The following is a 16,013-nucleotide window of genomic DNA, read 5'->3' as shown; positions in this document are numbered from 1 at the left end:
ACACAGAATCAAATGCTACACATGGTGGACGACTAATTAAATGTGACTGGGGGGTATTATGAAGGATAATATGTAAAAACAGCCATTCATCAGCCAACACATTGAAAGTGGAATTCCAGGTGTTGACTGGAACAAGAATCTGCACAAAAACATTCAGAACTGTCTCACAACATGAGTTTCCATGGTAGACCACAATATACAAGTCCCACATTACCTGAACAAGCATGCAGTGTCGTCTTCAGTGGTGCAAAGAGCATGTACAGTGGGACGTGGAAGTTTGGAAAGCTGTAATATGGAGTGACGAATCACTGTAAACCCCTCTGCAGAGCAGATGGATGGTTGTGGGTGTGGCAGATTCCTGGTAAACGTATCTTACCCGAGTGCATAATCCCAACTATTAAATTTGGAGGTGGCAGTGCGATGCCATGGTTCTGTTTTTCCTGGTTTGGCATCAGTGATCTGTTTATGGTGCCACAAACATTGAACTTCGAGAGGTATCTGGGCAGTGCAATGTTTCCTACTCTGTGGCATTTCAGTGGAACAGACCATTGTCTCTTTAAGCAAGAAAATGTAGTGTCATAAGGCTGCTGCTGTGACAGTGTGGTTTGTGGACATGAACGTCACCACACTTCACTGGTCTCCACAGACCTGATCCCAACGCTATTAAACATCCGTGGGGTGAACAGGTGAGGTAAAGGGACCTCATTACATGCCTAAAGGAATTCCCATTGATCGCTATCATACACTTGTGGAAATTATGACATTTAGGATTGGTGCAGTCATCGTAGTGAAAGATCCTACACCTTATTAAGGTAGGTGTTTGTGACTCACACTATGGTGTCTATTGACTTCTTTCCAAGCAGTCAATAGCTAAGCTGTTTTGGGCTATGGAATAGACCTTTTTTTTAATGACTAAGCTTAAACAGTTGCATTTAATACAGCTGAAAACGAAGGATATTAATTAAAATACGTATGTCTTGAAGATAGAACAAGAATTTTAAAACTAAAAAAAGATGAATTTGCCAACTTTCAAAAGAATAATAATAATAAAAACTATTAGATACACAGCGAGCCGGCAACAAACATGACGCGTGTTGGCGATTTCATTACATTAAAATGTCCTTAGATGAGTAAAGCAGAAAAATAAGTGAGACAGCCACAGCTAGAGATTCAGAACAATGTTATTTGGATCATTTTTCCTGGAAATCTATGATTTCAGTATGTTTAGAATGCATTGCATGAAAAGATATTTCCGTAGTAAGATTTTGGTTGTTTGTGATGGAAAGTAGATAGGTATGGCAATATTACAATCTCGAAAGTGTTCAATTAAGCAAGACTTGGAACGAATGGTGGAACCGGTGTTGCATCAGCCTGGGTTATTGTGGTTCTATCTTTTAGTAAATTTTGTAGTTTAGATAATTCCGTTATTTGAATATTCGTTTTATGACTTTACAGATATTTTAGACATATGTAGATTGTAAGCATATATGGGTTTTGGGTAGGCTTGCCAGCCATCCCATATATAAGGGACTGTCCTGTATTTTATGTATTATTTTGCTGTCCTGCATTTTAATGAAAAGATAAAATTATAAATATTGTTAAGCAATTATAATTTTCAATATTATTTTCAAATAATCCAACTTAAATTGGTTTGTAAGCCATAAAAATCAACAATTCCATTAAATTAATTGTGCTTACAGTTTGGCAGCAATGGTCCTTTTCATTGATCACTTTTTTATTTTAGTATAAGTATTTTATTTATAATTCTAGTTATATTGTATTTGCAAACAGTTCTTATCGTGATATTATGCGGTGCAGGATCGATACAGTATGTGGATGTTATTTCAATAATTATTAAAAAAATAATATCTCGCCTTTTTCGAATGTGTGATATTTGGTTAATACATAAGTAAAGATAAATTAATCTTCTTTATTAATTATACAAAGGTGAATTAAATTTTGTTTCTTTCCATATAAGCCGTTAACAATGCCAAAAACGAAAATGTGTTTTTAAACGATGATTATTCGAAAGAATGGAATTTTATTGCAAAAAGAAAACATAAGGACGAAGGGGAATGCAAAATCTCTAGACGAACGTTTAGTACTGCACGTGGGATGATTGGATATTACACAACACATCAACACTCAGAATACAAAATGAGCATTTCGAGTTCCAGTTCCAAAAGTAGTAGTATTATTATTTGTGACACCTCCAAGGAGTTAGAAGACTCGATCGTGGGAGGACACCTATCGTACAACTCTCTGTCTCCACCACTACATCGAACTTCTGCTACCAATCGTCTACATCAGCGCCATCTATCGATACTCATTTTGTAAAACCAAATACCAGCAACTATGTCATAAAGTATCATCATCATTCTTTTAATTCTAATGATCGCAGCAACAAACTTGTTCCTATAATATTTTCGGACTTACCAAAATCATCCTGTATTTGGTTTTCCAAAATCTGGCAACCCTAGTTTAGGGAAGAAAACACATGATTTTCGACTGAGTGAATAGCCTAATGCAGTGTTTCTCAAAGTGTGGTATACTTTGTGGTACATGAAAGGGCTTCAGGGGGTACATGGCAATTTTCAGCTATGCATCATTAACACATGGAATCTTATATTTCTCAACAAATATAATGCAATTAGAGACAACTGGGATAAAAACGGCACTAACTAATAAATCACATCTCCCCTCCAACAGAAACTGTTGTAGAGACTCGAGCAAAACCATATGTTGCACTGGCAACATATGGTTTTGCTTGACACCACCCCATCATGAACGTGTTAAAACTAAGAAATATATATATATAGTGAATGTGTTTAAGATATTATGGAATTTGGTTGAAGAGAATTAGCAACTCAACTCAACTGTTGAAATGCTAATTTGTCTTTGGTTCATGCGATCTTTTGTTAATACCGCACCAATCATATGCACCTCTTCATAGTTGCTCTTCGTATCTCAAGTCTTGTAAATTACTGGTAATTTTTGCTTGAAATAATGGGAAAAAAAATGAAGCTATTTAGGTAGGTGACTTTGACGATGCACACAAGGAAACTTCTATCGGCCTAAAGTGGTGATAGCAAGTAAGAGCTTCTTGGTAAGTCACACCATTTGCATTTTTTTTTCTGAAAAGTTGTTTCCGAAAATCCCCGCATATATTTCGCACCGCGAATTTTTAGCTTTAATTTTGGGAAAAAAAGTGAGAGTTATATTTGAGTAAATACAGCAATATTTTTAGCTTTCAAATTCTTAAGTATGGATCATGGGTTAAAGATTGGATTTATAAAATGCACAAAAGAGAGCACTATAGCAAATACAAGTGGCTGTCAGCAACAAGAAAACGTTAATATTGCATCTGGATCAAATGAAATTGATAAAGGTGTGTCGTTCTGAGATCTCTAGAGAACCAACTAGGAAGATGAAAAATCTTCATAAGTCTGATGAATTACTTGAAATGTGGATTTTCATGGACAGGGAATGAAGAGGAACCTATTCCAAATTTTCTTCTATTAAAAATAAATCATATTTTTTGTTTACATGAACATATAAATTCAAAGAAAATAGACATTTACAATGAAATATACTTTATTTATTATTTGATAATGGGGTACTTGGTAATAATGAAAATTTAAGAAGGGGTACGCAGATATCTGAAGTTTGAGAGACACTGGCCTAATGTATAAGTTATTTCAATAAAAGGAAATACCATGAGTAGGCATATTTAAATAAATTATAATACCAGAATAAACTCACGTAAATTATTTTTTATTAGTATAATTTTCACTTAAACAAAGGCATCTTCAATACAATCTAAAAATTTAATTGTACAATAACTGACTATATCAAAAGGCACCACCTAAATAGCAAATGTGAGATAAATAAATCAGGTAACGCCTTTTATTCCCTTGTAGGGAGTAGGCGAGGCCTCTATATCTATCTAGCTTTTGGAGATGGCAGTTCACTCTCCACCAGCAGCCAATCAGAGATAGCTGGCCCATGTCTATTACTAATTTATAGCAACCACTGATGGAGACTGACAAACAAGTGGTATTGCTTAGTACCTAATCCTAACAAGATATGTTACTGTCTGAAATAATGTGGGTACTACAGTCTATTTTCTTGAGTTTACGGGATAAAAAACCAGAGTTTCTGGGAGGAAAAACCACTTGCCTGTGCCAGAGATCGACTAACTCGGGAATCGGTCGAAGTAAGAAAAAGTTCCTCCAGTCGGCAACTAGACTTGAACTTAAGTCTTACTTCAAGTGACCAAGCGCCACTTCCACTGAGCTACACAGGCCTTGCAAATGTGAGATAACTAAAAAAAAAGGTCATTATGTTTACATTCTTGTACTGAAGATACTTTTGCAACAACTAGGCGAAAGTTATACTAATAAAAAAATAATTTGAAAAAATCAGCTAAGCTAATGCCTTTTTGTTCCCATATAGGGAGTAGGCGAGGCCGTTTAGCCCTATCTAACTTTTGGAGACTGAGTGGACAGTTTAGTCTCCACTGGTAGCGAATCGGAGATAGCTGTCCCAAGGCTATCAGTAATTAATCGGTACGCAGTGAAGAACCCAACTAGCAAGTGCCTTCAAAGTTAAAAACTTTGAAGGAAAACATAGATCTAATCCAAGGAGTTGGAAAATAAGAGTTAAAAGTCTTAATATATAAGAAAAAAAAACATATAAATTCAGATCTAAATTTGTAATCCAGGTCACAGCTTCAGGAGCCGCTTGTAAAGTCATTCGCATAAGCATGAAAGGTGCATTCTTTTACGATATGTTGCATAGTCTGTCGTGATGCACCACAATCACATATTGGAGATAATTATCTGTTCCATTTATAGAGTATCTTCACATAGGCCATGGTTTTCTGAATCCTATTTAGTATTGTCCAGGTTTTGCAAGGTAGATTCGACCCTGTAATGATTTGACCACCTTTAAAGATGTTATGCATATATTTTTTTCGTATTTTCCTTCCGTTTCCTCCACTGTGATAAAGGATTCAAATTATTTAGAACTATTTCTTCTGCTGCTCGTAGTGATGGATGACAAGATTTCAATCTCTTGACGTTAAGAGATGGGAGATCCTGATGAATAGGTAGGTTTGGATTACCAGCAATTTTTGAATTTCATTGACTAAACAATTCAATCTAGGTAGTTCTGTAGGGATAATGCCTGATAAAAGAGGTAACTAATAAGTTGGAGTCAATCTAATAGAGCCTGTAATTGGTCTTAAGGTATTATTCAATTGAGAATCGATAGTCCTATTTAGCCACACAGGAGCACAATATTCAGCACCTGAGAATACCAAAGGGCTGTTGTCCGAAGGGTAGAGGATCTTGGGCCCCTAGATAGTGCACAGAGTCTCTGTAGAATATTATTGCATGTCCTTAGTTTGTATGCCAAATTTGAAAGATGTTGCCTGAAAGTGAGAGAACGGTCAAGTGTGACTCCCAAGTACTTAAGGGAATTTATTATATGGAAGTATAGTGTTGCTCAATTCAATTTTTAGTTCCACATTTGCCAAGTTATTATTTAGATGAAAACAAGATATTACTGTTTTGCTCCTATTTAAACAGAGCCTCCATCTATTAAAATATTCATCCAGTATAGTTAAGTCAGCTTTTAGAATATCTTCTGTATGACATTTATTCTGTATAGTTATTGCTATATCATCATCATAACAAAATTTCCTTGAAGTAGTGACGAGAAGATCAGATATATACAGATTGAATAATAAGTAGGCTGACCATATTTCCTTGAGACAAAAACGAGACAGGGGTTATGTAATATTCTGTGTTCATAAAAAAGCAAGACGATAAAATAAGTTTTATTACATAACGATATTGAGCTCACCTTTATTCTTCAGTGACAGAACCCATATAAAAAATTTAGGTAGAGGGGGCGGACTGTATTTCACTATGATCTTACCATGAATGTTTCTCCGATGAAGTGATCTTACACAGCAAATTTTGGTCTTTCAACACCTTATCATAAAACTTTCTCACACTCCATGACACAATTTTGTCTTACAATTAACACAGCCCTCATTTCCTCAACACTTAATCTATATTTCTCCTTTGACCACATACTGTTCATAACAGAAAATATTCTCAACAGGTTCTGTACTTCCTAGTACAGAAGACGACGAACAAACTACAATATTACAAAAATCTTAAAATTCTAGTCGTTTTTTGCTCATTTCAGAAAAAAATATGTACCCATCTATCAGATACAGGAATGTTTTCTTTATTCCATGTATCCAACTGCCTCACGATTATTGATTTTATGAGGGTCCACTGATCCAATTTTTTTGTTATATTTTTCATATTTAATTTTTTCTTTATGGGAGATCTTTTGTTGTATCTGCAGTTAAAATCTAGTATTTTGAAATGATTGACTATCATGTGTAAGATGGCTGATTCAGAAAACAATGAGGAGCATGCAGCCAGGGTGAGAGACGTGTACATAACTCACACACAGGGAGTGCCTTGACTCCAGTCCAAGTGTGGCCTCGGACATTGCCCCCTGCATACCACTGACCCGGTCTCCCTTCAGGTGCAACCTGGCAACTGATTGGGAGGCTTCCAACAGATGTTACCATTGGATTCAGTTCCATGCACTATCTGGCAGCCAGTCTGTGGAAAATTGTTTTACTGCCGTACCCTTCAAATGGAGTAGAAACTGATTCCTGAATTGAAAATCATAAGTGTAATGAGTATGTCCTGGAAGGCCATCACCCAAACTACATGTGAGAAGAAGTGGGGGGGGGGAATACAGAAACTGGAGGCCCTACTTTGGAGATTATTCCTGGTGATTCACCAGGCAATGAAAGGCATCTACCACTAATGCATTGGATTAGAGATTGGCTATGATAGATGTCAACAAGTTGTGTATGGGGGAGCAATATCCTGGAAGAGGAAAGTCACTAATGGTGTGCTTCATGGTTTGTTTTGGGGCCATTGCTGTTTAACCTGTATGTTAATGATATTCGAGAATACTTGAATGGGAATATTCATTTGTTTGCAAATGATGCAAAGTTGGAACAAACTATGAGGAGTAGAGCATGTGCTGTGGTCTTACAAGAAGGCCTGAATAGGTTGAGTGAATGGGCATAGGAGCAGGAACGCCAGTTCAGTGTTGTGAAATGTAAGGTTTTAAAATTTGTGAATGAAGATGGGATGCAGAATCGACTCTTGGTAGGAATATATTGTTGGAGGTGGAGGAAATAAGATATCTTGGGATGATGGTGGATAAGGATCTAAAATTTAGAGAACACATTGCCAAAAGTGTGAGGACAACGCAACAAATTCTGGCAATTTATGGAGAAGACATTGATGTGTAGAATATTCTGGTTCCATTGTATAAAGCCTCGATTAGGCCATTGTGCACAGATTTGGTCTCCTGGTTTTCAAAAGGATGAAGAGATGTCGGAAAGGGTCCAGAGGTGATTGACTGCATTAGTTTCTGATCTCTGGAATGTTGAATATGAAGAAAGATTGAGACTATGAAATTTTGCAGAGTCTAGTGGATAGGAGGAAGAAGGGGAAGGTCATCCCTGGAAGCTATATAAGGAGAGTGAGAAGTAGGTTTTTTGCATGGAGAGTTGTGAACGCATTGCTTGAGTGCATGGTGTCTGCAGAGAATTTGAATGTGTTTAAGGCACAGTGTGATGAGCTGTGTTTATGACAAACAACCTCCTAGATGTCTTTGACTCCATGGGGGGGTCTTAGGATAATGATAATAGGGCTAAGGGCTTCAAATTATAAGCCCATCTGTGTGACTGTAGTTGTGGTTAAAATGTTAGAGAGGCTAGCAAGGACTCAGATTCAAAACTGTGTTGAAAACAGGAACATTCTTTGATGGACAGCATAGGTTTGCTAAAGGGAGATAGTGTTTTAGCAGTCTACTTATAACAAGGTGACAAATGCTGGACAAGGCAGAGATATATTTCATTTGCAAAGGCCTTTGATAGATTGCGACATGACAAGCTGGTAATTAAAGTGGAATGGATGGGATAGGTCAGTAGAGTAGCATGCTGGATTTGGAGATTGCTTGTTAACTATCAGCAAATAGTGTATATGGGATACAATATCCTAAAAGAGAAAAGTCACTCGTGGTGTTTCCAAGGATCTGTTTGGGAGCCATTTCTGTTTTGGTTTCCATTTTTGTAATGATATTGAAAAAAGGTTTGAATGGTGATGTGCAGTTGTTGGCAGATAATACATGGGAATAACTATGAGCAGTACAGCAAATTTTGTAGCTTTGTAACAGGACTTGAATAGACTGAGTGAATGGACAACTGAGTGGCATAAAGTCATATATTCTGCAACGGTGGGATGCAGAGTATACGACTGGTGGAGATATCTTAAGAGTTTAATACTTAAATAAACAAATAATGCAACAATATTTCCATTATTCATTATTACAGAAATTCAGTCTAAAGCTGTTTTTTTTGGGGGGGGGGGGGGGCCTATGCAATAATTACAAAATCCACCCAAAAACAAGCATTTTGTCAATTTGGAAGTACAGTAAAACCTCGATATAATGGACTAATTCGGACAAGGGGGTGTCCATTAAATCCGAAAGTCCATTATGTAATAAAGTAGATTTACACGTACATAAACCATTCACCATGAGTAAACAAATACATACTACTGTGCGTGGCATAGTGCATGTCGGAATATCGGCAGGCACACATTAAAACTGACTCTGAAAGTCATGCCACCCGATAAAAGAACCAATTACAGCGTGATTGGTGTGACTGATCACGTGCTAATCATTCACCAAACATATTTTATGAGCGTTGTGCCTCATTTATGTCGGCTAAATTACTAGCGTTTTTCCAACATATGATGATCTATTTGCCAAAATTTGTTAAAAATAACAGGAAATTAATAACAAAAAATAACCTGATAATTTAATTATAAGCAAATCTTGGTTAAAAGCATTTTAAAATTAACAGGGTGTTAATTTTCACGTGACATACGGATCGGAAATTTTGTCCGCTAAATTTGAAGTCCATTAAATCAAGGATTTACTGTATTTATATCTTGTCCGAACTGTTGTGACAACAGTAGTTGCCACAACTACTGTTATAGGTAAGTAGAGTATAAGTTAAGTTGGGTAAATGGAACAGCAACATGATGGTATTATTGGACCACATGGAACTGTTACACCAAATGGTGCAAGTAGAGGTGGATATAAAGGTAGTTATATCAATATGAGAATGACTGATGGGTAGATACCAAAAAGTAATATAAGGAGGAGAAGAAGAATCCAGGAGAAGTTTAATTTGTACATAAATGATATAGGATATTATTTGAATATCCAGTTCTTTGCTAATGATGCAAAATTGGCTGACACTGTGGGCAAAAGATAATGGATGCCAGCTTAATTTAGAAAGGTGTTTTAAGTTGTGCATTTTGAGTTGGTAAACATTACAAGCTTCATACTTACCTGAAAAAACTATACTCCAGCAAACCAATTAATACAATAATAATAATAGAAGACAAGACTACATGAGTGATGCTTTATTGAGCATCAAGGGCACCAGTACCAAATTTAAATTAAACAAGCATAGGTAACAAATGAATGTGTGAACTACATGTAAATAACAAAGGCAATGGTCTCAAGTACTTTTTCAGTTTTAACGACAATTATTATTATTATTATTCAGGCTCCATGGAGTCAAAAGACTCATCGTGGGAGGTCCTTCTTAGGAAACACAGTCTATCATACCACTCCTTGAACTCATTGATCATTCTTGCTCTAAATATTCTCTCAGGCAATGCATTCCACGGTTCAGCCACCCTTCACACAAAGAAACCACTCCTCACCCTCATGCTCACAGCTTCCTTTCACAACTTCCAGCGATGGCTCCTTGTCATTGCTCCTTCCTGTCATTCCACCAAGCGAAAGAACCCCCCCAATGTCTACCCTGTAACTACCATATCATCTCTCCTTCTATCCACCAAACTCTGCAGTCCACATTCCCTCAGTCGATCCTCGTAAATGACATTGTACAATCCTGAAACCATCTTTGTTATCTGCCTCTGTACCCTTTCCACAGTTAATTTATCCCCTTCCAATCATGAGGACCAAATTTGAGAACAATAGTCTAAGTGTGGTTTGATCAGGGTCCTATACAATGAAATGATAACTCTTTTATCTCTGTAGGTCAGCGTCCTTCTAAGTATTGAGGCAATCCTCTGGGTTACCTTCACCACCTTTGCAATATGCTCCCTGAATTTCAGTTTTCTATTAATCATCACTCCCAATCTCTTGTCTCCCCTACTTTCTCCGGTATAGCTCCTCCAATCGAGTATACATCCTCCCATCGATGAATCCCAAACTTCAAGACTTTACATATTGCTGCATTAAACTGAAACTCCCATTCATTTACCCATCTGCCTAGTTTATTCAAATCCTTTTGCAGGGCTGCCACATCTGCACTATTACTGATAACCCTTCCCAGCTTCACATCATCTGCAAACAACTGAATATCCCCTTGCAATCCATTGACATAAAGGTTGAACAATACATGTCCCAGTACTCAGCCTTGTGGAACCCCACTTGTAACCTTCTGTTTCCTTGATTTCCTAATTTTTTTTAATACATTAGATAACTTTTTTAAAAACACTTGTGTGAGGTCAGGATCTATGAAGAGATGAACAATTGCCCAAAAGGAGAATTGATAACTTTAGTTCATAATTTCTGTTCGAATTTGAGCAATAAAGTGAGATTTCACAGTTTTATTTCTTTTGTATAATCATTCTAAAAGAAAATAGCTTTTGATCAGGAGTTTAGTCTTCTTCCAAACAATCCAGTATTTGGTAGAGATGGAATGTTTGGACATTCAGTATGGACTTGCAGAACATTATGGAACTAACGTAATGAAAATGTTCATCACAATGAATATCTGCAAATCTTCCAGTTTGGCCCAAGTACGATAGCCCATAAGTGAAAGATATCTGATAAACACAGAGGTAGAAGCTTACTTTTGCAGAGACTAAAAAGGAAGAAAGTAGTCTGGCTCTCTTCTTAGAAATACCCTGATATAAGAAATGGCAATGTGATTGATGACTTCTTGGGAGACAGGCAACTCCATAACTATTAATGACCTTGTTAAAAAAAAAAATAAAAAAAAAAGACTTCTGAAAGTTCACAAAACAAATGTTTCATTATGACCAGTTGACAGCATTAGTTCTGGTTATAAAATCAGGAAGCACCTTTCTAGTCTACTCTCAGGTTCACAGATAAAACATCATCCTTATTAAGAACAGCTTGCACTTGAAAAAAAAAAAAAGTTAATAAAAAACCTGAGGTATGTCTTCATCATAAGTAAGCTTTTAATCAGCCTGGATAATGTGAATCTTCACAAATGTTCTGCTAGATGAAATTTACATTTATTCTGACAAGACTTTCCTGAAGATATTCTTAATTTCTTTGATTTTGTAATCCAATCTGGCTACTTCATTTGTGAGAGCAAGTTGAAAGTATTGCCATAAGTAATCATTCTCCTACTCTCACAGGTTACTTTGTGGAAGAAGTATTCTACTGATAAGTGGAAGAAGTGCTGAAAAATGAGTGCTCATTCACCTTACCAAATATACATCTTATTCATGTGATAATCATAGGGCAGGACATTTAGTCATGTTAGAAAATGTGGCGGTAGCTGAGAAATGGTCCTAACATGACTAAATGTCCTCCCCTGCGAGTCTTACAAAAATAATATGTATATCTACTAAGATGAATGAGCCGATAAAGTACATTCACCAAGATGTGCCTCAATTGTCATCTGCTCCAGATATGCAAAAATTGTGGGGCGGGAGAAGTTTATTTATGGAAAAAACTATAAGGAAGTTTTATTACAAAGAAGGCTCATTGTATTTCTTTTTTAGGCTTCTCTATTCTTTACCAATTAGGTGGATGCCTTCGGTTTCCTGTCTTTTAGAAGAAAACTCACACTAGGCTTAATATCCATGCTCAGTAATATCACCATCTTTGTCAAAAATCCATCATTAGATCTCATCCATTACACTCATTCTTTTTGTCCAATATACTGAACACTGAGGATGCAGGAAATTTTATTAAGATCACATTCTTTTTTACCAGCTTTACTGAGTCTTTTTTTAACAAGGCCATTAATGGATATTTTGATGCAGCCTGCCTTCCTATCCCCCCATATCCAGGGGTATTTGAAAATACCCTGGATATAAGGGATGGTTATAAACTTTCTATGGCTAATAAACTTCTTCTTTTCTAGGCTCTACAAAGGATAAATTTCTGCATCTGCCTTACATGTTCATCATGATGAACAGCCATGGATCTCCCAATTTGACAAAAGCAAGATATTACACAAGTGTAAGGTATCTGATAATCTGCTCTAATGACAATGCACTCACTTCAGAATTCAATCACATATACAATAACTTTTTAGCCAACGGCTGTAATCCCTGCCAGATAATAATAAAAAATAAAATTTTAATTAACCCATATCTCATTCCTTCACCCTCCAGAGACTACAACAAATTCATCATCATCTAATATATCTATAAATTAAAGATAACAAGAAATTATATTCTTGGTTTAACCCTTTATCCAAGTGTAAGAAAACAATGTCTGCATGCAAAGTGTCTTCATGACTGGGCTATTTGTATATAGAGGCTAATGATTTCACATCAGTCGCCTTAGTATCTCATAATGCAAAGCACACACCCTTCATTGAGGTATGGTAGAGTGCGGGGATACCTCTCCAAAAATTTGAGTGATCTATGATCACTGTAAGTCTCACTAAGTGACCCTAAAGGATCACTACTAAACTCATCACTCCAGGATAGGAAACTCAGCAGTGGCTCCACTCAGTGACAGGCAAAAACCAGCAACCAAGAAGGACCTCTCTACTCACCAAGAAGCAAGCAAGCCCAAAGATGAATATTATAAAATGTCATCAGTGGGAGCCAGACCAAAAGTATATGGAGACACTAGTGCAAGTCAGAGCCAGAAGGGATACCAAGGTTGAAGTAATGTAGTTATATATTTCCCATATACAAGTAGTCAAAAGGTGTCACACCTTATTAAAATACTCTGGATTATAAATAGAAGTTAAAAGTTTTTTCACTTGTGATACTATAAAATAAAGATGCCAAGAAATTGTATTATTGATGTAATCCTTTATCCAAGCATAAGCAAACAATGTTTCCACATTAAGCATCTTCGTGAATGGGCTACTTGTATATAGAGGCTGTTAACTTCACATCAGTTGCCTCAATATTCCATAATGCAAGATGCATTTCCTTTCAGACGTATATATTGTTAAGCATTATGGGAAAGACAACTATTTATACCAGTTTGCAACCTTTAACCTTAAAAACAAGAATCAATTTCTTGGTAAGTATAATTTAATAATTAAAACTTTCCAACATTCAGGCTGCACCCTCAGTGAGTGCTGAAAAATGAGTGCTCATTCATCTTACCAAATATACATCTTATTCATGTGATAATCATAGGGAAGGACATTTAGTCATGTTAGAAAATGTGGAGGTAGCTGAGAAATCGTCCTAACATGATTAAATGTCCTCCTCTGTGATTGTTACAAAAATAATATATCTACTAAGATGAATGAGCCAATAAAGTACATTCACTAAGATGTGCCTCAATTGTCATGTGCTCCAGATATGCAAAAAATGTGGGGCAGGAGAAGTTTGTTTATGGAAAAAACTATAAGGAAGTTTTATTTCTTGTTTTTTGCATTAAGAAACATTGGATACTACCAGAGAATACAGGTATTCCTTGATTAATTAATCCCTCGATGATACCGCGTATATCAAAATCGTGTTAATCAAATATAATAATCAGTGGTAAAAATTACAATTCATCCATGATCGATTACTGTATTAATAATTCGTTTTATATGGTACTCTTTAGGAAAAATAAAAAATGAATGGAAGTAAATATTTAATAAATGCTTGTACCTATATTAGTTACTGCAATTTTATATAAAAAAAGTTATCAAGAGTCGTTTGTACAGTTTTAGTTTTTTTCTTATCAGCATAAATTTTACGATAACAAGCAAAATGACTCTCTAGACCTCAGCAAACAAGTATTCTTCGATTAACATCTGGATCCATATCCATTACTTGCTGCTCAAGTGATTTTAAACTGTGAAATATTCCATCCAGTTCTTTGACTATTATCTCCTTTGGAACCACATTTTCGCATTCCATTTGTTCATTGTCTTCATATGCGCATTGTTGTTCAATTTTAAGAAGATCGCTGTCACTGAAAGCTTTTGAATTTGAATCCAATAATTCTTTAACATCTTCTGCATCAACACCATCAAAATCAAGGTCTTCACCAATTGCAATGATTTCTTCAATCACGTTGTTCACAGGATTTTGAAAACCACATAAGTCATCAGCGCATTCTAGCAAAAGGTTTTTACAAACAACAGCTTTCATGCAACTAGAAGACACTTGTCTTCTAGCTCCCACGAGTCATGAATGTTTCAATTGCATGTTTAATGTTAACATTTTTTCAAAATTCTTGGAGCGTAATTGCATTTTCTCCCACTGCTGTTTCTAGACTTTGAGAATGTCTTTTTAAGAAAATAGGCTTTGAAAGTTGCAATGACGCCCATGTCCATGGGCATCATTGCAACTTATATTTGGTGGAAAAAATAAAACTTTCACATTCTCACACAGATCATTAAGAGAATTTGGATGACCAGGTGAGTTAGCTAAAAGCAAAAGAGCTTTGAAAGCTAAGTAACTGGCTGGCTCTGAGGCTCTGGGAGCCCAGCTGTGTGGGAGGAATGATGTCATCATGCTCACGACTTTCTTTCTCTCGGCCAGGAAACACTCCTCGAAGCTTGCATGCATTTGCGTGATAAATTTAAAGGCGCTAATTAAAACTCTTGCGCGTATATAAAGGGATTGTTGCAAATTGATTAACTGCATTAATCAAATCCTGCTTTAAGCAAGTCAGATATATTTTAAAACAAACATGCAAACAAAACACAACGACAATGGTTTATACAGAAGGAAATACATGTCCAGAACTGAAGCAAATTCAAAGTGAATTTGTCATTTGCCTAGTTTTAATTTATCTCTTATTATATATTTAAACATTTTAATTTTCTAGAAGGCACTTGTGAAGCAAAATCTACACTATGTGATGATGTCATTCCTCTTGTTTCAACCCTTTCAGAATTATTCCATTCAGCTGATTCTACATTACTACTTTCATGTAAAGTTCTCATTAGACTCTCTAGAGAAATATTTTCCTCCTTCAGCCTGCTTTTCACTAGATGTTCCAATGTGAATAGATGATCATCCCAAGCATTTGGTACCTTATTCCTCATGAAGTCTGCCAATCGTATTAAATATTCTACGTTGTGTCCACATATACCTCCAGTTTCAAGAATTTCGGTAGCAACTTGAAGTAATGGAGCAGGTCCAAGGTAAAGTAAGTTTGTTGGCTGAGCAACATACAAAAGTACTGGAAAGGGAATTTGAGTGGAATCTTGGGGATGAAAATACACAATGGATGTTGTATAGCCACCCAACTTTGTTTCTCGGTTCTCCAAATAGGCTAACGATGTTTCAGCATCTTTTTCGGTCATCTGGAAAGCACAACCCCAGGTTATTCCCTGAAAAACAAATTATATATCAATACATTTCCAAATAGTTAATTTTTAAAATGATACTGGTATACTAATATCCACAGAAATAAATACTGTTAAACTTAATCTGTAATACCTTTGAGTAAAAATAAAGATCCTCAACTACTGATATTACACAGAAATACAGTAATTTATTTATCCAGGCATCTTTAAAACTGTTAAAGACATCCTATGACATTCTTACCATAATTATCATTAGACCTCCACTGACTTAAAGACGTCACAGGCCATCCTCAATGTCCAACACAAGGTTCAATGAAGTAAGTCTCACTGCACAGTTCAATGAGCTGCACTCCACTCACCTTCCATTAATAAA

General features: G+C 36.0%; 1 protein-coding gene across 1 annotated transcript in view; it reads right to left on the bottom strand.

Moving 5' to 3' along the window:
* Positions 1 to 13,954: 13,954 nt before the first annotated feature.
* LOC150102572 (putative glutathione-specific gamma-glutamylcyclotransferase 2) overlaps positions 13,955 to 16,013 on the bottom strand; it is an 80,803-nt gene continuing 78,744 nt past the window's right edge. The window contains exon 3 of the mRNA XM_090399061.1: positions 13,955 to 15,664. Within this exon, the coding sequence (XP_090255187.1) occupies positions 15,128 to 15,664 (537 nt within the window). The 3' untranslated portion in view covers positions 13,955 to 15,127. The remainder of the gene's footprint in view (positions 15,665 to 16,013) is intronic.

Source organism: Typopeltis vanoorti, chromosome 10 (assembly GCF_054136105.1).
Source record: "Typopeltis vanoorti isolate ZY-2024b chromosome 10, IOZ_Tvanoo_1.0, whole genome shotgun sequence".
Taxonomy (NCBI): domain Eukaryota; kingdom Metazoa; phylum Arthropoda; class Arachnida; order Uropygi; family Thelyphonidae; genus Typopeltis; species Typopeltis vanoorti.
This window is presented reverse-complemented; position numbering and strand designations above follow the sequence as displayed.